The sequence below is a fragment of the Synchiropus splendidus genome, chromosome 12, assembly GCF_027744825.2.
Source record: "Synchiropus splendidus isolate RoL2022-P1 chromosome 12, RoL_Sspl_1.0, whole genome shotgun sequence".
Classification (NCBI taxonomy): domain Eukaryota; kingdom Metazoa; phylum Chordata; class Actinopteri; order Syngnathiformes; family Callionymidae; genus Synchiropus; species Synchiropus splendidus.
In genome coordinates this window covers 10,459,578-10,484,937 of record NC_071345.1, presented here as the reverse complement: position 1 = coordinate 10,484,937, position 25,360 = coordinate 10,459,578, and the positions used below count along the sequence as shown (strand labels likewise).

At 42.9% G+C, this 25,360-nt stretch overlaps 1 protein-coding gene across 2 annotated transcripts; it reads right to left on the bottom strand.

Annotated features, from left to right (window-relative positions):
* Positions 1 to 757: 757 nt before the first annotated feature.
* LOC128768078 (protein argonaute-3) lies at positions 758 to 24,568 on the bottom strand. Of its 2 annotated transcripts, none has more exons than XM_053880661.1 (19): positions 23,875 to 24,568; positions 14,315 to 14,486; positions 14,119 to 14,239; positions 13,706 to 13,914; positions 13,333 to 13,469; positions 12,509 to 12,643; positions 12,343 to 12,430; positions 11,883 to 12,030; positions 11,677 to 11,796; positions 11,437 to 11,580; positions 10,153 to 10,286; positions 9,889 to 10,073; positions 9,669 to 9,828; positions 9,513 to 9,603; positions 9,236 to 9,430; positions 8,506 to 8,640; positions 8,102 to 8,203; positions 7,038 to 7,237; positions 758 to 5,826 (listed from the first exon to the last, which is right to left on the bottom strand). In XM_053880661.1, exons 1-19 carry the CDS (start codon positions 23,891 to 23,893, stop codon positions 5,718 to 5,720), a joined length of 2,604 nt encoding a protein of 867 aa, XP_053736636.1. In that variant the 5' UTR covers positions 23,894 to 24,568; the 3' UTR covers positions 758 to 5,717. The 2 variants fall into 2 exon arrangements, with proteins under 2 accessions (XP_053736636.1, XP_053736637.1); XM_053880662.1 differs by having other exon boundaries at positions 11,458 to 11,580.
* Between the last annotated feature and the right edge of the window lie 792 nt (positions 24,569 to 25,360).

Genomic DNA, 25,360 nt, shown 5'->3' with positions numbered 1-25,360 from the left:
CTGCAACACCCAGCAAAACCTTTCAAAAGACAACAACTCGCATCTTTAGAGTCAATACACTTGTCACCCACGCAGATTTTTCTCAGCCTTCTGATGTATTTTTTAGGTCAGACAAGAAGCAGACACAGACGGACTCTTTTCTATACATCGTTTTAAACACATCGCCAATTGACTGTCGGATTTATAAGGTCAGCCAGTGTCTCGTCTAGTTTGAAATGTCTATGGTAAGATCGATTAGAAATAAACTTGCTTCTCTACTTCAATTTGAAAAGAAAATGGAGTTTTTAAATTGACTTGTGAAGTCGGAGAATTAATTATCGACATTCCGTGACTTTCTTATACAACAAGAATATTCAAAGATAATAAAATGATTTATTTTAAAATATTGTCATTGCTCAACGTTGTTTTTATTGATTTATTATTTTTATTTTGTTTTATTTTATTGACAGCACTTTATTCCGAAGCACTTTTCTCGTTGGTGGGATCCCCACTGAGCACAGCAATAAATTTGATTCTGATTCTAAGTAAGATTCATTTATTACAGAGCAAACCTGAGTGAAAATAACTGACTGATCTGAATAATACAGATTTTACTGTGTTAAAGGTTGATACAAGCGGTGGTACTTGATCAATCTGTGTTAACTAATACATCTAAATTGTCACGTTTAAGTCCTCTCCCGACTTGGAAATGTGTGGACAACAAAACTTCACCATGACCAAATAAAAGCCCACCGTACAAGACGACAAAGGAGCAGAGTAAAGCAAAGCATTTTTATTGCAAGTATTAGTCAAACATACACTTCAAACTGAGGCAAAGCAACACTAAAGGCCAACATCCTTGAAGAGGGGGTTACAAAAGAGACACGGAAAGGAATAGAGCTGTTGGTACAGCAGAGCCTTCGCAACATATAAACAGACCGAGACATGGGTCACCTGGGTGGTGAGGGTTTACAGTCCGACCTGTGTGCTGGTTCTCCTCCTTGGAGGGACAGTCAGAACAGTCAGGCTACATTGCCCACATTCCCGTTAACATTAGCCGAAGGTTGGAGGTTGGAATGCTAATGTGAGAACGGGTGGAAAATGACAGCAAAGGTCCATCAATGGCTTTAAGTGATGAGAATTTTTAGGATCGACTGAAAAAAAATAAAAATAAAACCAACATCCATGTCTCCGTCTGAACCACACAACCGAAAGAAAGACTTCAAAAGAAAAGAAAAGCAACTTGTCACAACATCCTTGGTTCGTGATACAGGCACAGGTTTCTGCCAGCCAGGAAACAACCTGGGTCAGGTCCGATAAAGGTCAAGCAACATTGTGGAGAGGAAACAAAAAAAACGCTCTTAAATTCTGGTGGAAAAGGAACGACAAGAAGCGATATTGTTTGACCCGCACCTGATTTCTGCACTGAAATGTGGACAGAACCGCAAGCTGGGCTCGGGAGCAGCGTGAGAGATGATGAAGGTGTCAGGGCAGCTCAAGTACGCAGGCTTGTTTACTTGCTAGGTCACCTGAAGCGTCACAAGAAGGTCACGTGTTAAGTCTAAGTACGCACTTAAGGCTGAGGCATTGTGGAATGAGGCCTGTTCCTGCTGAACAAAAAGCTCTGGCACGACACAAATAAAAACACAATCCAAGAGGACTACTGTCTAAGCTAAACTTTTCCACCTTAAAATTTCGATACTTTTTTTTTTTTTTCTTCTCTTTACTTTAACGGCTCCTCGGCTCAGGGAACTCATACGGCGAACGTACCAATTAGCAGCTTGGGATGAAACGAGTCAGCTAGTCAACACTCAAGTCCGAGTGGTTCTGAAATGGTTCCCTTCCTCACGCATGCAACATGGGGGGCGGGGTGGGGGTGTTGATTTTTTTTTGGGTGGTAGTGAAAGCAGAGGCACTGCAGAGGCACTGAAGAAGCCCTCGCACCTCGTCCTCCATGTTCTTGTGCTTGCGTGTCGGAGAATAAGGCGCCAACATCAAGGAGGAGGCTAGAAGGCTTCCGCCTCTTAACCCCACCCCCCTCCCCCACATGCCACACAGGGACGCGGAGACTCCAGCCGCTTAAAAACACTCAATAAATACACCATAAAATATACCGCTTATATATTTTTCATATATTTTTTTAAAAGTAATAACACAATTTTAAATAGGACAACAAAGTCGGCTCAATACAATTTCTCAAAAAAAAAAAAAAAAAATCGGATAAGTGTTAAGACAAAACAGAATATTCTTTACAGTTATACTTTGACTCGAAAAGGTATAAGAATATCAGGCATTACTCGAGCATTATATGTAATAAAAGCAAATTTGCAGTTTTTCTTTCATGTAGTATAACATATGCAGCATACCAAGGTAAGTGAGGTGCAGTGTTCGTCTGTTGAGATCTCTCGTAGTAAGGACTAAGAAGGTACAACTTCATCACCCCAACAGTATTCAGTCGCTACCAGCTCAAGAGAAAGGAGAGGGGGGGGAGACGCACGTCCATTTTAGGGCGCGACCCAAGGCCGGTTTGGAGATGAGAGAATGCCACGGGGCGGGAACCAGGGTGGGATTATTTCGAGCTCGCCCCAAACTTCCGCCGTCCAATGCCCTTCTGAGAGGAAATGCTCACGTCCAGCCCCAGCCGATCGCAACCACCACAGAAGCCGGAGAAGAAGCATGAGGCACGCGATGAACTGCTCCGTTCGGTAACATCTCGTCCTCCACCGTTAGAGCGGCAGGCTTTAAAGTGCTGTGCTATGTTTGCCACGCTGCCTACAACCTTTGAACCCACCCCCTCACTGACACGCACCGCACCAACCGTTGGTCCAAGACACTGAATAAGCCGAAAGGGGAAAACCACAAACTCACTTGGCAGATTTCTAAAGTTTGCATTGCTTAGAACTAACACTTCCGTTCTTGTAAAGGAGATTCTATTTTTGTAAGTTTTCATCTTACTTCTTTCAGTTTACAGCACCATCAAGAGGAAAGGCACTTTCTGTGGACTTTTTTTTTTCCCATATTCCATTGCTACCATCGCCTCCTACTGAGTACTCAAAATGGAATACACTTTATTTAAAGGGAGACACTGACCCTATTGTAGAGGATTTGGCTAGTATTTCTTCAACGCTTGTTCTACAGCTTCCTGTCAGTTTCAGCAACTAGCGTGACAAAGGGAAAAAAACAGGGAGAGTCTTCGCACCCCGCGTCCTGCCCATGTTAGGTCACTGCGCTACCAGCTTCCAAGCTGCAAAGCGGAGCGGCTGACATTTCAGGAGTGAGGGAAGCAAACACATCTGCTATGTAAACATGTGTTCCAGCGCCCTCGAGTCTTGTTTACACACAAACTCCATTTCTGACAGCAGCGGAGGCGGCGAGTTACCAACCAATTCAAATAAAACGTGCGGCGTCGCCTCCGATCCGACATCATTCCGACTGGCTCTGACGAGTCATGCGTCCCTTCCACGACATTCTGGCATTCACTTCTTCAAACATCTCCGCGAGCCTCAACAAAGGAATGGACCACTGAACACTTTCACGACGACCTCCTTACATCCATCCTTTTGTTTTTTTTTTTCACAGGCGTCAGCACCAGTTCAAGAGTAAAAACATGAACACAGTTCTCTGATATTCTCACGTCTTTACGCAAACATCGAAATATATTTTATATATATATATATAGAATTAAAAAGGAAAGTGAAGCATTTAAAACCTTGTAGCTTGTATTTTCCCCACCAAAGCACAAGCCCCTAATAACAGTCCAAACTCACGTCACTAACGTCCACGACTAGTTATACAGTGACACAGGTGAACAGTCTAATGCGATATTAAAACGTTTATCATACAGCTTTTAAACCCATTAACTATAATTATACATGTGTTACTAAGGTTAATAATTCGACTACATCTGATTTTCTGTTAGCAAAAATAAGTGGTGTGCGTTACCTCCTTGTACAAATATACTTTCCATCTGGCTTTTAAAAAGACGCATGAAGTCACAAAGGCTCGACCCGACTGAGGTGCTCATGAGAAGTAGTCAACAGCGGACGAAACCATCTTCCAACCAACTGCCACGGCGCCCTCTATCTATTCCAGAGTTCCAACAGACAGAACACAGCAGCCGGACTGTCTCGAGTCCACCGGCGAAGTGAGGTTTCCTGTTCCACGACCCGCCCCGAAATAGTAGCACCGTGCCTGTGTTCCCCACCGAAACACATGCTTTTTTTTGTTTGTTTAAGTGCAGCTGACTCGACGACACGCGTGATTGATAGCAGCAGAGAGGAGCCAAGTCGCTGGTTAAAATCTGCTTCAACTTTTAGTTTTGGTTGGCGAGAATTCAGCCGTGTCCTGAACTCTGGAATAAAAATTAGGCTGTGAGGATTCGAACCTTTGTAGTAGTTTAATACGTGTTCGACGAAACAACACACACACACACACACGTAATAAATAAACCCATGGCGAGATGACAAAACAACGTAGAAAAGTCAGTTGTCGGAAATTAGGCATTCGGTGAAACCTTCTGGCTGCTTGTTTAAACACACTCCATGCCGACACCAGGCACTTCAACGTTCCCTCTCTGTGGCCTGTCCTTCAACCCTGCTGCTGCACATGATCCGCGATGAAGCCTGTGATCCGACGGCCGCGAGCCACAGAGAAGTTCCTCACATTCAAGTCGCGCTTGCACCATTTCAACTGAGAGCAATGGCAAAACCCCAGCAGCCCGTCATCTCGGTGGACAGTAATGTACATGTAAAAGTGCCTCCCAAGTGGCAAACCGTGCGTGACCGCCCATGATAACCGTCCTATCGAGTCTTTTCAACCCCCTAAATTCTTCCCTTCGCCCGGCTGATTATTGCACTAGAAGAATCCATTGACTAGTTATCCGACATCTCAAGGCCAAGGGTGGGGGAGGGAGGGTGGCGGACGTGAGATAAACGGCTGACCGGAGATTGAAAATTTAAAAAAACAGGATGAAATGACAGTGTTTCACTTTAAATAAAGCCCAAACATGGCTGCACCGCTCCACGTTAAAAACAGTGCCCCAGCTGAAGGATAGATCTCAAGCCTGGCGACCAACGTTTCAGGGGCGCATTTTACCTCGTAACCAACAGGTGGCAGTGTGCTAAAAAAAAAAAAAGAATCACGTGAGCGTAAGTGGAGGAAGCGAGAGAAAAGGCATAAGGGCAAATTAAATACTTTAAAAACAGAGAGCATTGTCCAGCTGATTCTTCTTTCGGCTCCTTACTTTGAAATAAACAAACATATAAATCCAGTAAAACTATCAGAATGTAAAAGTGCTGCTGCTCAATTTGAATTGAGGTACTGTCGATGGCAGAAGAGCAGATGAGTGGACTGTTACAAAGGAGAAAAAAAAAGGAGAAAGAGAAGAGTAATGATCAACAGCAACCAGCTACGATAAAAAGAGACAGATGGGGGAGACGGTTAGCGAGGCCGCTGATGCAGGAGGAAATAATCGAGTTGGCTGGTTTAATATTGCATAATAGTGCTGAGTTTGTTTTTTCTAAAGCAGCGTTTGCATCCTCAGTCCAGTGTGGGGGTGCCTCCTCCACTCTTCTCTTTCCTCTGCACAGTGTCAGGTCCGGATTGACTAAGTGTGTGTGTGTTTGTGTGTCTGTGAGTGTGTGTGAGTATACGCTGGACTTGCACCTATGAGGACTCCTTAACCGGCAAGTCGGACGTGCATGATTCTGTGTGCATGTGTTGGAAATGGTTGATGGAGCTCAGGCGAAGTACATGGTCCTCAGGGTGTCGTGGTGAATCTGAACAGCTTTGGCCAGCGCCTGGGGGTCTCGTCCGTTGCTTTGACCGGAAACATGGCTGCCCTCAGCGCTGCAAAGCAGAGTTTCATTCAGTAGACTTTACATTTTAACTTTACAGATCTCAGTATCAGCAGATGCGACGATATGGCGGTGCAAATTCCTTAAATCCTCACAAGAGCCTGACTACAGCACCCGCAATCTGACGCCCCCCCAGTCTGAAATAAAGATCTCCTCGGGCAAGTATTCACTACAAGTTATGAAGCGTCCATCATGTTTTGAGTCCCTACTTATGTCATGGTTTAGTTAAGTTAAAATAAAAAGTCAAGTCAAGCTAGAGAAATACTGTGGGAATAATGAAGGCCTTCTAATCAATCTAAATATTTTTAATAGTGATTGATAGATAGATAGATAGATAGATAGATAGATAGATAGATAGATAGATAGATAGATAGATAGATAGATAGATAGATAGATAGATAGATAGATAGATAGATAGATAGATAGATAGATAAGGTTTGGATTTGCACAAGTAAGTCAAAGAAACCTCACATCATTTCTAAACCAACAGCACCATCTAGTGGCCTCTGCAAATTACGACACTGTTTCATCAACTCTGCAATACTGTTTCATGATACCTCATCTGCCCATCACTATTTTTTCAAGGATCTCAGTGTTCTCCCCAGTCGTGGGAGATGTGCACAGCCACCCCACCGAATAAAGAGGGTTGGGGGCCCAGTTGTTTTACATGAGTGTACAATTACACCACCAGAAGTCGGCCCAGAAACAAATAAAACCCCATAGCGCTGCTTTAACACCACTTCTGCAGGCTATAGTTAAACCACTTTCGACACATGAGTATCGTCTGCGCTCCTGTGGGACAGCGCTCTACAACCCGGGGAGATCAAAAGGCAGGGAATTTGTAGCGGCATTTGACAAAGTCGTCAACTTTAAAATGATGTTCACAAACATGCAGTGGTTTATGGAGCTGAAGACTGGAGGGACCTGATATCAGAGCAGCCAGACTGACCTCAATCCCCACTAATACCAAGCAGCTTCATTCGTTTTGCAAGTGCAACAAAGCACATTCATGACGTCACTTGCCTGTAACGGTGAACTACAGTTTACATTGCATGTGACTTGAATAATTGTCTTTTAATGCTCAAAGAGTGAAGCACGCAGAAGAAAAATCTTAACTCTGGTTGCATGACCATGAGTGATGCAAGTTTAAGGCGAAAATTCAGGCGAGTAAAGAGATGAGTATGAACTTCAGAGATTGCTCACCTGTCATGTTCTTTGTCCACCAAATGGTAGCGGGCGCGGAAGGCCACCAGGTGGGCGTAGTAGGCTGGCGCAGGGATGGAGACTGAGCGAGTGCAGCGCACGTAGGTGTGGCACAACTGGTAGGTAAGCAGCTGGAACTCATCGGCAGTAAAACAATTGTCGTCCCACAACACGTGGTAGTGGGAAGGCCGGCTCGTGCCCTGCCGTCGGAAAACAAAAGGCCACATTATTTTTGGACTGGGATAAACATGCAGAAGTTGAAACTGTGGATATGGTGACAAAGTCGATGAAATCCGTAACACACAGATTACTGTTACATTTCAACACTGTCAGGATGGCCAGGGTTTACACCCTTAAATTCAACCAACCAAATGACAGCACCGACGTAACTATTCTCCAAGCTTTGCTGCCCTCAAGTGGCCACACTAAGGTCCAACAGCTAGGAGTTACATTTTATCCTAGTTCAATCTTCAACAGCTACTTCTTAAATAGAATTGTTGCTTACATTTCAAGATATTTAGTGGAAGTTAATCATGATGAGATAAATATAATTGGAAGTGAAGAATTATCTTCTCACATTCATCTACTTTGAATGTCTACGTTGAACTTCACAGTAGTCTGAGATTACATTTCCCAGTCTGTTTGGTTCATCGACAGCCCAATTATTCAGTGAGTACGAAGAAATGTTGTGGCTTCCTCTAGAGAAGGTCACGGTTTCAAAAACAGAGTGCTTGAAAGTTCAGCGTCACATTTACATCAATGGGCAAGTCAAGGGCCCTAACTGATTCATTCAATCATGGCACTCATTTTGGACAGTTACAGGAAGCCAAACAAGTCTCCCTCCGGACACACAAATTGTTTCTGACTTTTCAGCATTTAAAACAATTTATTTTTTCACAAAATAGACCCAAGACGAACTTCTCTCAATGTGGATTTTCTAATGCACCTTTTGCTCCTTCAGATGGAGCCAGGGAAGTGGCACCTGTCTGGTGAAAGAACCCTTTAAAAAACCCCACTGTGCAGCAAGAAGCAGTTCCAGTAATTCAGCCAGAGGTTGTTCTGACCTGGATTCCAGCGTGACTGCAGAGGTAAAAGTCAAACTCATATGGATGCGTGATGTCTGTATCCACCGTTGTGCCAGCGGGAATGTTTCCACTACGCCCAACCTGAAAAATAAAGAGAGTTCTAATTGACCTCATTTATCAGAAAAACAAACCATCTTTTAATTCACTGTGAGGGCCTGAGCTTAAACCCACCCCGGTCTCAAGACAACGGCACACTTGAGCACCACTCTACAGCGCTCTGTGCCCTAATGCATTAATCGAAGGTAATTACAGAGGCGTAGGGAGGGGTTGAGCGTTCCGAAAAAAACAAAGAGTAATTAGGAAAGTCAGACTCCGAGCACCCAACGGCAGAAAAAGGGCGAATGATAAAGATAAGGATCTCAATATGTTCTGCGCCCACTCACCCTCTCGTTGCGGTCGGCACAGAAGAGCCGTGTGTGGTGGCGCTTTTGGACGACGATGTAGGTGATGCCTGGCTGGTACTCCTTCTCCAGGCTGATACAGGCCTCTCGGATGGCCAGCAGCTCATAATACAGCACCTGAATGTGCGAAAAGTGAGTATTCATCCACTAACTTTTCAGTTGACAGGGGAGATTTGGTGGAGCAGACACAGGAGGCTTGCTTGAATTATTTCTAAAACGCAAGATACGCTTGATCGCTGCCTCACTTTCAGTTTTGATCGCTGCTTCCATCTCTTGGTTTTCTCAAAGGGCATCACCAAACTTCTTTTTCTGTGGAGCATTTCACAGATACTTGACCTTCCCTGGATACAATGTTCCTCACTAACATTCCAACAACCACTGATGTGATCTTTTTACACTTCAGCGCTGTCTGTCAGTGACTTGCAGTGGACACCTGGACGTTATTGGACTTCTCTTTTAGAAACGCCTCACTGCCCTCACATGCTCATCTCTTACTCATGACTAGCTCTTCTGTCTCACTCCACTTGGCCTTTCTACAAAACATAACAAAGAATAGTCAAATTCATTTACAGAAGAAACTGCAGAAGTATTTAATCTGATACTTTGTTCGACTCAATTTAAAAAACATTTTACTTTTCTATTTTTCATGTTAACGTAAAAGCTTCCGACCCTTCTGAACAAGCTTAGAGCGGACTGGCAGAATGGGACTCACCTGTCTGAACTGGCCTTCTGAAACTCCGTCCCTGTAGAAGATGATCCTGGTGGGCTTATAGCGAGTGGACTTGTAGAACTGGATGAGCAGTTCCCGCACCATCGAGGCTAGGTCCTGAATGACCTCCTGTCTGGGTCTCTGGACGCGCACTGTGGCACAGTACCGGCTGGGATGGGCGTCCATACTGCCAACCACCTGTGGCAGCACGACAAAGAAGGTCATTTTATAGAAAACATTCAAACAACAGACAACTGAATGGGCGCTTGAGGAAACCCACTGCTGCAATGGACGGTTTCTTCCCGTCTCCAGCCGGTGGATGAGTTACATCTGCTCCCAAGAAGATGACTGGCTGCTGGAACACCGAGGGTCTGCAAAGCCAAAATATACAGCTATAACTTTCCACACTTGTTATTAATGCGATGAAGGGACTGACCGTTGGTGAGGGACCAGAATGTTGTTGATGCCTCCCAGCTTTACATTGATCTTGAGGCACAAGTTGGAGAGAGTCTGAGGTGATGTCTTCACCACGTTCTTCACCTGAACGCACTGGGTAGCCATGCCCAGGAGCGTGTCGCCGACACGCTTCACCTCAGCTGGAATTAAATAATCCATTAAAACCAAGGAACAGATTAAAAAAAGTTGTTTTAACTCACCGTAGACGGGAGTCTTCCCCGGCAGAATGACGATGATGAGCTGCAGTCCAGCGTACGAGTTCTTCAGGTGCCTGAACATGGGCTCCACACTGTCAGCTCCCTGGGCGTATTTACAAAAACATGGCTGGCCCTGGATTGGCATCCCAGCATCCTTGGAGATCTTGCGCAGCTGGTCGGTAAAACCCCTAAACCGGCAAAGCCAAGGGGCATTAGCAGAGCGAAAAACAGTCGCTGCTACTTAAGCATCCGAGAAAAACGTCTCACTTCAGAATTTCCTCTCGACATTGTCTCTGAGTGGCAAAGCAGGCGATGGCCCACATCTTGATCTCCACACCAGTGTGGAACTGCTTTCCCCTCATGTCCCAAACTCCGTGACTGGGTGTGGCTACAGTGCGGTTCTGGAAGAACATGGCATGCTCACCACCAGTGTTTAGGTTATTTCAATCGACACATTCAGATACAAACAGCAAAGCTATTACTTTTACTTGGATAAACATTTGCCATGGAATTCCTTGGACAAAAATTCTGACCACCAACATGATAGGTGGAACAGTGGGTTACACCGACTAGCAGGGCAACTCCAGAAAGTTTGCAACAGACGCATACACATGTATATAAAATGTAAATTAAAAAAGAATCAAATATTAGATGTGTGTCATGGCATATTTAACCATTCCCTATTTACGCCTTGTTTTACATTATTAAAGTAACAAATTTAAATCAAATTCAAGACTCTTTTTCTTCTGTTTGTCTTTCTATTGGCTTGACAGCCCATCGCAACAATCACACTAGATAATGTGCCCCCTACGAACATGTAATTCCATACCCCTGCACTGGAAAGACACTGGGACAGTGCGTACCTCCTTCAAGTCACTCAATACCACCCAAACTGTCGCGTTGATATTATTGCCCTACATGGATTTTATCCATATCATTCCTGAAACAAAATATATTCTGGGTGCAATGTGCACAATCAGAGCGCAGGAGGTATTAACGTTAGTTTTTGAACAGTAATAATTATAAGAATAATAATAACAATAAGAATAATAATCACAATAAGAATAATAATAATAATAATAATGTTTTTTTAATCTATATATTCATCATATTGCTGTAACTTTTTCTTCTCTGCTATGGGACGTGATCTGATGGATATATCAAAAATAAATCAAAATTGGTATTTCTTTAACAATGTTATCATATTAACACAAAACAGACAGATGTTAATTGACATTTTGGGTCAGTCTCAATTTTTCCGCTCTTTCATTGACCACTTCAGTGCCATTGTTTTTTGTTTTTTTTAAGTTTAATTTGTCTTTTTCATCAATGACAAATTAAATAAACATTTTGGGAGGAAAGATTGTACATGATCAAGACTGAACCAAAATAAAAACAAAAAAACAAGCCAAAGAGTCGGACACCATGAAGAACAAACGGAAGCCAGAGAGTTAGTTCCCCTTGGAAACGGTATAGGATACAAAAGGGCAGAGGAAGGGGACAGCGTGTCACACAAACACAGAGAATGGGCGTGATTTAAAAGAAGGGTACCATAAAGTGCTCTGTGCTCACCCTGCCGCCGTATTGCAGCATGGGGGCGGGCAGCACTCGCCCCGTCACGTGGGCCATTTCGTCGCGCACTTTGAACTGGAATTCCTGCACAAATGGATCGGCTTCATAGTTGGCACTGCGCACCTGGAAGAAGAGGAAATAAAACCTTGCTTCAGTGACCTCAGCTTTAATCGGCACTAAGCTTTAATGATCAGAATCCTGTGAATAAATACAACTCACCAGTCGACTGATCTCCTCCTGTCTGTCTGGTGCAGAGCGAGCGGTTGCTTTGATCATGGTGGAGGTCTGATTATCCGTCAGCTTCTTGATGCAACGCTGACCAGCCACAATATTACACACCTGGAGAAACAAGGGATTCGGTTCAAGAAAAACTATTTTCTGAAGGACTTCTTAAATAATTCATGCAGAGATTTGACTTGAATCACCTCTAGGGGCAGGTAGGTGTGCTTCTGCTCCTGGCCCACCTGAAGACAGGGCAAATGGGGATACTTGAGCTGCAGGTTGTACTTCTCTCTGAAGTACTGGGCAACAGTTCGCTCTACAGTCTGACCATTCTCCAGTTGCAACGGGAACCTGGAATACAAAACAACAGCCACTTTTGAAAAACAGTCGAAAGAAAATGTTTAGTCACCACTTTTGGAGAAAAATAGATGTATACATAAAACTTAAACCAGCAAGCAAATGCTGAAGACAAACACAAACACAGATAGTCTTTCTTCTCTCATTAATGGTTAATGATGACTCATCAGCAGAGCGATGAGTCACTGGTATCTGGTGTGTTTGGTTGTGAATCGGTGACCACATATGCTGCGGTTTCTGTTCCCCACCCACGTCCCGTCCCGAGGTCTACCTCCTGTTCGTGCCCCACTCCGGAAACTGACTCACGTTTGGTGGCTTGCTGGTCGGCGGGTTACATTACAGACCCGGTACTTCCTCCGCATGGTTCCGCAATGTGTCACCTCCACCTTCAAGCCTGGTGGGGAAGGTAAATAAACATTACGAAAATGTGGGCCTGGAGCTGTGAAATGCTGCTTTGCTTTCCTCTACGTACCTTTGATTTCTTTGGTGAACTTGACTCGGTGTGAGTCGGTGAGAGGACGAGGCTGCTCATCTATGTTGTGGATGTCCAGCACTTCACACATGAACTGAATGACAGGCTGAGCCTTGTAGAAGGCAGTGGCAGATACTGCAAGGTTAAAAAAAAGGGACTTTCAGCCATGTGTATAATTTAAATGTATCATAACATCCCCTATGACATGATAACGTGATATCCATCATTTTATGTTTAAATTAAAATGATAGCAGAGACAGCAACCAAACTGGAGTCATAAGTGTTGTGTTAATATTTCAATAAGATTGTTTCAGCGTGTTGTGACGGTGAAAACTATCGCCTACATGGTGTTTAGTAAACATTACCATCAATTATCCTTAATGAAACATACTCATCATAACATCCCATTGCATTTTGATAAAAAGAAAAGTAATACATATAAAACAAAACTGAAAGAGAAAAGTGACTGTAGAACTCAGACACAAGAGTCTAAGATTTCCGAGAAGATAGTCTCTCTTCTTCAGCAGAAAGTGACATCACTCATCTGTCTAGCCCACACATGTTGTTTTGGAAGTGCCAGTGACTAATAAATGCAAATAGCAAAACAAAAAGATCTACTTCTTGGAACAGACTGCAGATTCATGTCAGACGTTTACAGTGGACAAGGGAGACCATCCAAACATTGACCCTTTTCACTGAAAGGACACATGAGCCCACATGACTGGATAGATCAAGAAGATATCGAGTGTACAAGGGTGGCTGCTTCGCGAGAGGAGGTAAATACAGCCACTGTCATAGCAGCAAGCATGACTATGATCTCTCACCATCAATGTTCAGCATCATCTTCCACATGGCAGGGCGCACCGACTGATGAAAGCCAAACCACACTTCCCTTCCACCTCCTAGGGGGTGGTCATACCCCTCAGGAGCAGAGAAAAAAGATCGTCCAACAGGCGTGTACCTGGAAGGAGGTGAAAAGAAAAGTAAATGTAAATGACGATTTCTCATTATGCTTTATTTGATTTGATCAGACAACTGAGATTGAGGTCACCAAGGTGATTGAAATACATAATATTTACTCCGCCTGTACTATTAAAGAGCTCTTCCTTTCATTTGCACTGTGGTGAATCGCCATGAGAAGACTTGTAATGACCATCGCTGTCAAAATGTAACCCACATGATGGGGGTATAACTTACTTCATAGATGGCAGGTGTCTTAGAACCACATCCACAGCATGTACAGGGTTGGTGCTGATGGGTTTGTCCAGCTCCAGAGGCTCAGGCATGCTGCGGCCAGTTAGCACCTCATGGAGCATGTGCCAACTGACCAAAGACACAAACTTGATAGACACTTTAAAAGGACGATCTTTCCCTCCTTCCCCTGGCAGCGTAACATCCAGGTCCACCTATTTGACACGAAAGAGGGCACAAGCGCGTTTGTGGTTAGGTTAACTAGCACCATCTGCCAAATATTTTAAAGATTTTCATGGTGCTAATAAGTTGGGAAAATGTGGTAAATCCAACAATCCTGAGTCTGAAAGCAGAAACTGCTCCCCACAGTCAGACCATTCATATTTATTTTGCATATTTCAGGTGTTTTTCTTGCTTACCCCAGTGGGTGCCACAGGCAGTGGATTGGCTGTGTACAGACTTTTCTTTCCATCATAGACTGGCCTTCTATCCCCAAAGATTGTCACCTTAAAGTGCTGTACCATGGAATCCACCACCTCCCTGCGAGCATACAAAAAAAACGTTTAGATCCATTTAACAGAATGGACGTACACAAAGTCAAGACACTGGTTTTACCTGTTGACTCGTCTGGGGCATTTATCAGGCTTGATGTCCACCTCGTACAGGTAGACATCCATCTTGGGGATCTCCACCTGAAAACAGTTGGCCAGCAGCTTGATTGGCTTTCCCATGGTGCCATAGCCAGGCCGTCTTGGCATGGAGAATAGGGACTGGGCCCCAACGGCTCCTGCAACACGAAGAGGACCAAGATCAGAACATGATCTGCCAGGTCACCTTCACAGTCACATGGGCGATGACAGCATAACTTGTAAAGATGTTCATGGGAAGAACATCCTCTCTGACCAACAGGCTGTTGTTGTTTTCGTTTCTGTGCTTGTCGCTATTGGTATGCGTGGTACTTGGCTATGGTAAGAGTAACCTGGAAAATGACAGAGTCACACTCAGAGAGATTTAGGGACCACCATTTGATGCCTCGAGGAGGTCAAAACCAGTCCCTGTGACTCCCCCTCCAGCTCAGTGATCAGTTGCTCTGGGCTTCTTTGCTTCAGCTGCTGTGCCAAATTTCCTATCCCATCTAAATAAAAAAACAAGTGCAGAATTTTGACTACAGCACAACTTGAAGACACATTTAATTCAAATTCTAACTATACTGTTTTTAAGAGTTACAATGGCGACAATACCTTATTAAACTTACCATGCACGCAATGCTTTTTACCAGCTGGTCATGAATAAATAACATCACGGAAGGTGATAAACTATTGATTCATATTTCAAAATGCTTTAAGTTTAAAGAGCAAGGCTATCACCCATTATCACCCAAGTTAATACTGAGAACTGGTGAAGTAAAAGTTTATTTATAATGATTTATGGCTTTAGATCATCTCATTCAAGTGCATGCATTCATAAAACACGCAACTTTCCAAATAGTCAAATAGAGAAGAATTAATACGCCAGTAAAAACATCAGCAGCAAATGTAAGACCAAGTTTAAAAGGTCAAGACCATTACAATGAAACCATTGTTCTTCTTTGCATTTCAATTGCGGCGCAAACCACTGAGGAAAGTACAAAGTTGACAGTTAGTAAAAACCCGTGACTAGGTCAGAGTCTAAGTCACTGGCTGCGTTGGGTGCAGTTCTGTTTTGAAACTCTAACAAGCATTTGCCACACACCCACAACCACGTCACATAGAGAAACTCCTTTATCATTGACTTCAAGGAAAGGTTCAGAAATGCAACTACCAACTGACAAACGGCGAATTCCTGGTTGTACTTACAACATTTAGTCAACCATCAACACACACTGCTGACAGAATTTGAGATTGACATTTGAAATGTCAAAGTTCATCCTGTCTATTCAAATGCAAAAAGCAGAAAACCAAGGGTTGGGATTTGTATTGCCGTTGTTACAGTAGCCTTTTAACTTGTGACTGCCTAAACACAGACCAGATTCTCTGGTCAGGGCCTCTGACACGAGTAAAATAGTTCAGATTTATCACCTCACTTTGCTCTTGTCATGTTAGAGTTTGAAAATCCAATTGTTTTAGTATGTCTTTTTTTTCCATTTCAACAGATGTTTCAATGTGAAAATCTCCCATCAACATTAACTATATATTGAAAACATAGATTAACTCACTTACACCAATTTTTTTTCAACATTTCTACATCCATACGATTAAGATAAACCCAGGTAACATGCATGCAAGTGGCAAGAAACTGACATGAATATTAAAAAAGGTAAATAAATGAATAAATAAATAATTCCACCAAAAGGGGTGAAGGGGTTTATTTTTTACAAATCCATAAGAGCACTATCATGAACTATTGAAGATTTGAACAGTCTTTCAGCAAGTTACTTAATTCAAGAAAAACACCACAGAGCATTACAAACTTAAGGAGAAGTAGGCGCTAAACAGTGAAGCACCAATCGATTGAGCTCAGGTCAATTTTCACAAGAGCAAAGTCTCTGTTTCAAATGAACAACAAAAGTGAGCAAAATGTGTCATTGATGAAGGAGAGATGTGGCTGAATGTGATTCATCCCTAATTTGAGTCATCAGCTCACATGAGTGGGTGAGGTTGAGGGCCCCGCTGAGGGGAACTTCATTTAAGACGGCTGAGACCCGCCATGAAGTGACGGCATTTAAATCCACCACGTCTTTGTTTACACCGGTATACAGGTACTATTTGGCCAACTCTCTTCTGGTTAGACAAATTCAAGGTTAGGGAACTGTCTGTGAGAATGAGGGGTTCAAATGAAACAAAAAGGCAAATCATACGAATGTAGAAGCTAGAAAAAGGATCAGTTCTGCCGAGAGGGCTTGATTTTGTGCAGTACCCAGCAAAGTGGGAGGCAGGCTGAACAGGAGGGGCAAGTACTTTAAACCTGGACATTCTGGGTGTTTCTTTCAACTTTCATCTGTCTCTTGAACCCAACATCCGTTCAATGTTTGTGAGTAAGAGAGACTCACATGTGAAGAATTCTACTGTTTGGAATGTAGCTGACACAGTCACAGAAAGTGAAACACTGACGCAACTATACACTGTTCAGAATTATATAGTTGCATAATTCACTATTTATAAAATCAACAACCGACTAAAAGGCCACTTGCAGATGAAAACCTATTGGGGAATAGTTCCCACCTACAACAGAAGACATCGAACTAAAGCAGAGTGAGAGAAGAGGCTTCACCCTAACCTGAACAAAAGCCCAATCTTCAGAAAGTTCTCTGCGCTATATCCAGAACAGTACACACTAGTCTGCAACAAGCAGTCAGGAGCAACACTGTGTCGCTCTGAAACTGAATATTATAAAAATTGGTGCAGTTAATTTATGTATACTTAAACTAAACTGATAAACTTTTTAATGCTGCTTTAAACTTGCATCATGTGTTGTGTAACTGTGTTTTTTTACCCACAGATCATGCAGTGACACATTAACACACTGCTCCTCTTTCTCTTTAAAGACACTCTTCCCTTGACAAATATACACAAAAAACCGGCTTGCCCTGAGCAGCTTACATCAGTTTAAGCATCCTTCACGCAACAAATACAAATGTAGAATAATTGAGAGGACGCTCCTAAAATGTATGCGTTGCTTTTGGCTTCAGTTGTGATGAAGCTCAGTCTATTAATTCCAAAGTTCTTTGATGATTAAACCCACAGTAGTACATTAACAATGCTTATATTTTTGAGGGTTTCATGATACAATCACTATAATAAATGTTTTAGCACCATTCTACAGATTTAGGAAATCACTTACATAGAAACACAATAGCGTGTACAACAGTGATGAGTCTGACAAGAACAAGATTGAAACAGAATAAATAATAAATAATAAAAAAATGCAGCTGCAAAACCAACTGGACAGCTTTTTTTGTGCACATAATTACAGGACATGCATTCACAAACAAAAGATAAACACGTTATCTTTTTTCCTCATCCATGGGTTTGGTTCTCATTTCCTGAACCAAGAAATCCGGAACGATCAAGAGCATGCATTTATAATTTAGCATGATGAAAATGTGATGAAAGACTTCTATTAACATTCATGACATACTGCGATCATGAGAAGAAATAAAAACTTCAGAAAACGCGCAGCACAACAAACAGGAGCATCAGCATAGTTGTGGCACCTCATCAAAGAGCTATGCTCCACTCCCTTTTAGTTCCGTGTTAAAATCCATCTTCCAGTTACCTCAGCTAGGATTGTGCCCTGCAGTTATATATCATTATTAAAAAAAGATTGCAGCAGGCTGATGAATTACAAAGACGATTACACAACAGTTTCGCTTCTCTCAGTGTTATGAAATTGAAATGAAAACATGTCTTGAAAATAATAAACAAAAACAAGTCTAACTTACTTGAACTAGTAGTCAACAAACTGCCAAAGAGGTTACTTGGATTAAAAAAAAAAAAAAAAATCAAGAGTTCAAGAATGCCATAAGTGAATTAGCAATAGCATTTTTATCATCCATAATATGCATTATGTTATTTCAGACATGTGTGCCAAACAGATGGTAGCCCTTCAGGTCACACAGTGCCCTTGGAGTAGCTCACACTTTCAAAAAGACTGGCGAGTCCTGATCTATAATAGCTCTACTCTGAAACATCCTCAGTGATACATTTGTCTTTAAACACATCTGAAAGGTGTGTTGAGGTCATGAACGTAACACCCACGAAAACACATTTTCTATGAGATAAAGACTTGTACATGAAGTTGATATCGAGAGTGAGGTTTTGGAAATGGCGTGAAAGGAAAATCTGATACTATTCGGTGAAACACCCTCAAGACATCTTTTTTCCTCCAGTTTTTGATGGTTACTAAGCAGAAAATGATGTCCAATGAAAGCGACACAGCAATAGCAGCTTTACTGTGGCTTGATTCTCACGGTTTCATGGGGGGATTCATTGCACACTTGTTGGCGCACCATCGGCATTAGCGTAGAAGACTACAACTAACTACTAAACCAGAAATGGGGACACCTGGCTAAAAAGGCTGCTGAGAGAAAATTTCAAAACATTTTTCATTCCAACTTCACAAAAATGGAGCTGCCTAAATTGGTAAGAGAATTATTTCAAGAGAAAAATCAAACAATTCTGCTTATGAAATGAAGCTAGTGCCCACTCGCCGGGCTGCCTCCCCAATAATGACGAAGCCCTAAGCATGAATATTTAGCAAAAACATTCCAGCAATGTGAACCCGTTCCACTCACCAACACAGTCACACTGTGCACAGTGGGCTCAAGGCCAGTACAGCCACACATGGCAGAGACGCAAGCCCCCCCCTCAGACATATCCATCCAGTACACAAACGTCCACGCTGCTAATGAGTGCACGTCCACGCAGGCCCACACATCAACACACACATACACACAATACAGCTGTTGTGTTTCTAATCCAGAGAGGCCTGAGATGTGGGAACAGAGCCAGCACTCAGAGCTGAGGCACAATGGCGTCAGTCACAGCAGGAACACAGAAACACCGATAGCTGAGCAGGAAGGATCGATACACGTCACGCACCCTCCTCCCTCCTGTTCCCTGAATTAACCTCAGAGCGGCTGCATCTGGTGCCCAGGAGAGTCGGAAAGGCTGAAGATGGTCTGCTTGTAGAGAACCTCGGCTTCCCCTCTGGACAAACTGAGTGGCAGAATACATGTGTGTGACTCAATGCTAACTGAAGGAGTGTACACCAGGGGAAATATTTACTGTGAGCAGAAAGAGAAATGTGGGTTAAATGGAGTCTTCTGTCCTCAAAGTAATACCAGTAGAGTTGGAGTGGAACAGTGGACAGAAGCCAGGTGTACAGTGCTTCTATGGAGACAAGCGATTGCACAGCCTGATGTATTTTCATGTAAGAGTTAGGTAACACGGCCAAAATGTTACGATCATATTGGAATAACTCCCAAATACCTTGGAAAAATATTCGTTTCCGATGACAGCTCATCACCTTAAGAATGCAGCTTGGAAATCCATTTTTGAAGCTGTATTTTAGCGGCAAAAAACACTCTTTAAAACACCTATTCTGGAACACAACATCAGTGTTGATACGCAGCCCAGCGACACATATAAGAATCCCATAAACAAACATAAAACACAAAAACATCTGCCATTACTAGAGAGCCCATTTGTTTTAAGTTTCTCCTGTCTGTTTTGGACAAACACCATTTACCTCCACAATAAAATTGTGAACCAACTGTGAATTTTAAGTCCTGTTTTTAATCGCCGTATTGTTGTTTTTATGTATCAGTTAAAAAGAGCTCACGTCATTTTTAAAACTAAAAACAAGTCAGGACTGAATTATGTCACTATCCACTGCCGATGAGCATTTTACAAAAACATGTGTTTCACAACCTGTTTCCCTGTTATGAGCCCCTTATATCATCCCCCCCCCCAAAAAAAAAAAACAGCTCAGGGAAAGGAGAAGAGAGAAGGAGGCGGTGGTGGAAAAGGAGCATAGTCCAGCTCTGGCAAGAAATGACTATGACACATCCTAACCTTGTTGTCCTCCTCCTCCTGTCTAGGCAAGACAGTCTCTCCAGTCAGCCGTCAGTTCATTTCTATCATTTATTTCTAATTATCAGGCAGTACATTTAGCAAGTCATGGCAAACAGCAGTGGATGTTCCATTACAAATTAAAGGTTGCACTGTTTTTGGCAACTTCCAGTCATATCTTTGACCAAATCCAAATAATCACTTAAATAAATTGAGACATGAGGAGCTCATGCAACTTGTTTTGTAATATTATGTAATGTAGTAAAAACTTAGTTTTTTCAAATTATTTTATGACTACCTTTTCTGAATTTTACTTCATGCCTGAGTCTGGTCCATAACACTTTTTTTTTTTACATTTTCAATGAGGCCGTCTTTCTCCAGTACAAGGGGTGCTGAATTACTGTGACAACAATTCAGCAACACTGACTTATGGTCGGCTGGAAGCAGCACGGGGTCACCAATTGTTCGTAGGCAGCTCCCTTGAACCGAGTATTATGCAAAGACTTCAAATTAAGTTCTGAAGTCCTCCCTCAAAGCGGACCTCACTGCTTGTAGAAAATCCACAGAGATCAGGGCGACCAGGAGAATGACAGAGGAGGCAGACTTTCTCACTGATGCATAGAGAGCAAAACAGAGGGTGTAACCAAGGAGGGAAGGGGGCCCATGGTAACGGCTTGGGAACTCAAAAAAAAGAGCGGGAAATACAGAGAATAAAAGCGGCAAAACTCAAATGGGAATTTTGTTGCCTAAATTTGTACGTTCACAACTTTAGCAATGGCAGGCGAGGTAGTGACCAGAGGTAGGAAATTTGTGTGCAATTTCTGAGACCCAGGTTATAGCTTAGCCACAGAATGTTTATGAACATGTCCTGTCAAAATTAATGTAGCCGCACACCGTTTTATTTAACAGTGGAACTCAAGGCCATAAGTATCACGCACTGCGTGGGTCTCCCTCATTCAAATTTGATACCACTTGTACAGGAACTCAGACTTGGTTGTCAGCCTACGAACAGCGGTGGCCATAAATTTGCATATTCTCACGCCATTCTCAAGGCCGGTGACTGACTGACTGATGAAGGGCCCCTCTTTCAAACATTCAACTGGGCAAAAAATGCATAGCGCACCCTTCCAAGATTGGTCAAGATATTTCATAGCAAAGCAAAGATTTCTCACCAGTCAGCAGGGAAAATACAGTGCATTCGACATTGTCATCTAGGTCATTAGTCGTAGAAGTAGTCTTCCAGTAATAAAGAAAAGCGTGGTCCAGATGTCAAAAGAATGCTTGTAGAGCATTTACTTTCCTGAGAGACGATGTTGTCAGCAAAGCTGGGTATTTCCAACAACCTAACTATTCTGCTACATGTAAACATGATTTATCAGACACCTGATAAAATGTATGAAACGAAGTGGAACTATTGAAACAAACTGATAACGCATCAAGGAGGCGGACATGAATGTAATGGTTTTCAAGGAAAAATCTCGAAAGAAACATTATAATGACAAAATACAGCCTGTTGCTTGCGGAGCTGAAGTCGCGGACATACGAAGAGACGGACCGCTCACCATTGGAGAGAGATTGACTTTTCAAGATTAAAAACTGGCGCGGTTATTGTCAACAATTCAGCAAATGTCAAAACTTTCCCCTCAATCCAATGTTTCTCTATCACTTCTTTGTTGCCTGCATTCCGGTCCACTGTTTCAAAATAAAACCTGGTGGAAAACCTGCAATAAGTATCACAATACAGTGGTCACGATACACTATGTATGGCAATACATGTGTATCCCGATTCATGGCCTACAAGGCGATACACATCCCAATATTTCACATTACTAAACAAACATTTTTAGTTCCCAAAAGAATATATGGTAACATATAATAACAAATAATCCAGAATATAATATCGGAAAAAAAAACACTTTTTGGGTACATTATGTATGAAGCAATTTTGTCATTTTTACAAATCTTACTGGGGACTATCACACCAGTGCATGACTACAAGAAAAGCGAGAAATCAAATCGAAATATAATCCACAATTTGATTTATTCCTAAAATTGCTCAGACCTACTCGTCTGTTGCAGTTGGACCCCTCGTTTATACAGTGATTCCTATTTGAAAGCCACTGAAGAAGACAAAACTGCGCAATGAAGACTATCCTAGGGGGATAAAAGTGTTTTTCCAGAACAAACCAAGTCCATTTCATAAAGATCCTCGATAAACTGTAATCTGGATGAAAGAGCACCGGCAAAAATATCAATAGTAGATGTAGTCGTTTCCTCTTTTTTGTGTCTCAGATTCTGTAATAACCGCCCTGTTGCCCTGGGAGCGTGAGATCAGAAGGGTAAGTGAAGTTGATGTTTTGATACCAAAGATCAATTATGGCGACGAGTAAAAGAAGGCCAGACAAAATAATGTTCACAACTAAGAAACAAATTGAAATCTAAAATGAATGAAATGATAGGCGAGGTGTTGAAATCTTCCCTATTCACTTTCATATTCAGTAAAAGCCTTTGAACTAGTGCCTTCTGCATCTGTGTTGCTGGAAAGCACCTCCGTCTCTCTCACTGGACCCGGCCAGAAGACTCAACACTAATGAGACAGAAGACAGAGAGGGCTCTCCTCGCTGGAGCTGGGTGGACGGGTTAAGGATCAACAGCCGTATCATGTGTCGCTGGCAGATCAGAAGTACCTGGCATTCAGTTTACAGTCACATAAGTGGAAAGCTTCCGTTACAGCTGAGACAAAGCCTGGCAGTTCGGACCGTTTAACTGCCACTGGGTCCAACACTGTGTCTCCACAGTAACTGGTTTAAGCTGGACCTTGTATAAATAGTTTTTCGACAGTGCTTGGACACAAGACCAGCGAGTTAGAAGATTCTCCAACAGCAGGTGCAGTGATAGTCTCTTGACCCAATTCTTGGTTAACTTCAAACACGGTAGTGTGTTTCCCATTTATCCATCCATCCATTTTCTTCCACTTATCCAAGCTAAGGTCCAGGGGGCAGCAGCCAAAGCCCTGAGATGTTCTGCCCTGCACCACAACGCGTCACTATGGGGGCCTCCTGAGGAGATGTGCAAGTCACCTCAAATAGCTTTTACCCATGCAGAGAAGCCGTGTTCTACTTTGAGCCTCTTCCGGATGGCTGAGTATCTCTTCAGGAGAAGCTAGTCACGCTGCAGGGAAAACTCACTGCTTCATGTCCGATTTAACTGCCCCAAAAATATAGTGTAATGGAGAATAGATAGTTTCCACTTCGTTGTATCATACAAAATAAGTAATATTTAGGAGCATATTTGAAAAAAAGAGTTTTAACGTCTAATATTTCTAAGCATGACCATCTATAAATCGTATTAAAAGTGAGTTAAATGTTGTTTCACTAATCGTGGTCAGAGAAAGACGCCACCTTCAAAACGTACCTTATTAAATGATGACTAACGGCAGCAGAATAAAATGTAGTAGTCACATTCTGATGCTTATGGAAGGCGATTCAGCTGTAACCAATGAGTCGGTAGTAAAAAGGAGAGCAGCAGTAAACTCCCTAGTAACAGTAAACAGTCTTCCTGAAACTCCAAATACACATCCGACCACAATTTGACACAGCATAGGGGAAACGAAGAGTTATTCACCTGTAGTTCCGATTTCCATTCATGAGGTCCCTGCCCGGTTCGCTACCCGGATCACAGTTGTCAAACGACTGGCTCTTCTCCTCCGCTCGACCCGGTGTCTTCTTCGCTCGTGGAACGCCTCAGCAAACCCAGCGAGACTGGGTGTCCCGGTCTACCCAACCCCCGTGACCGCACAGCAAAGCCGAGCCGGGTGTTACTCGTATCTTCTTTTCTCCGAACCGAATCCGAACGGAAGCTGCTGCTGCTCTCCCAACGCGGCGCTGTGGCGGTGAAGCCCGGCTAGCTGGCCAAACTAGCCCCTTAGCTCGGACGAAAAGTGCCTGTCTCGGAACAGAGGAACTGTCAGGAGATCATTTTAGCGGGGTCGTCGAGTCCGAACTAAACCCCATCGACGGTCGTCCGTTAAAAACTGTGACACTAATTCGTATCGACGACAGAGCCAGCGACGCGGTAGCAACAGTGGTTAGCTCTGGCGGCTAGCTCGGTAGTTGCAGAGTTGGATATCCGACGGATACTTTTGGACGCCGCCGCATTCACCAAACACTCCGGATAGTTGAGTTGTATCCAGTCGGGGAGGAAGGAGGCGTCAAAAGCGAGCTGTATCCGCCGAGAAGTGCTAAGATTTGAGGTCTGGTTTGACAGCTCAACTCTGCGGGGCTTCGGCAAGCCAGCTAAATATGGTGAAGTTGCTTTTCTGACACCGACAGGAAGAGGTGGGCTCTGGGCCCAGACGTCAGAAGAAACCAACTCCTCCTTCGACCACACGAAACCTGACGTAGACAAACGCAACCATTCCACGTCTTCGGCTCTCCTTAACTATACAACAAGGTAACATGTAAGTTACCTGTAGACCAGGACTGCAGTCCCAAATTCGGGGCCAAAAAAGTCTTAAATTCAACATACATGTTGTTACTGAAATATTATAGTCACATCTTGACGTTATATACCTAACATATGCAACAAGTATTTCATTTTATTGTCATTTTATTTCAGAAAATATTTGAAAATGAAGCCCTTTTTAAAGTGATTAATATCTTAGTATGTGCATCGAAATATATAGTGTTTTATTCACTCATTCATTTACTTTGAGGGTCACGAAACTGTTTGAAAATGAGTGTTTAAAATCAACTCCAATTTAATATTAGAACTATTAAAAGCGGTGGGGGGCAGACAAACAAAATGCAACTTATGTAAAAATGTATACAATAAACATGTATACAATAAAATGGTTAGAATTCAAGTAGTAGTGATTGAAGGTCAACATACAGGTAAAGGGCAGCCACCTCTGCTGTAGACCACCATGATAGACATCTGAAACAGGCTTTACATTTTAAGATGTAATATCCACTTCAGGTCCACCCATCTGAGACTTGGAGAGTAGCCTTATCTTAGGTAAATAAGCATTACTAAAGGTGTCACTGGGGGTGTCATGTACTGCTGCACACCGTACGGCAATGACACTGGGCCTCACCAAACCGAAACCCTT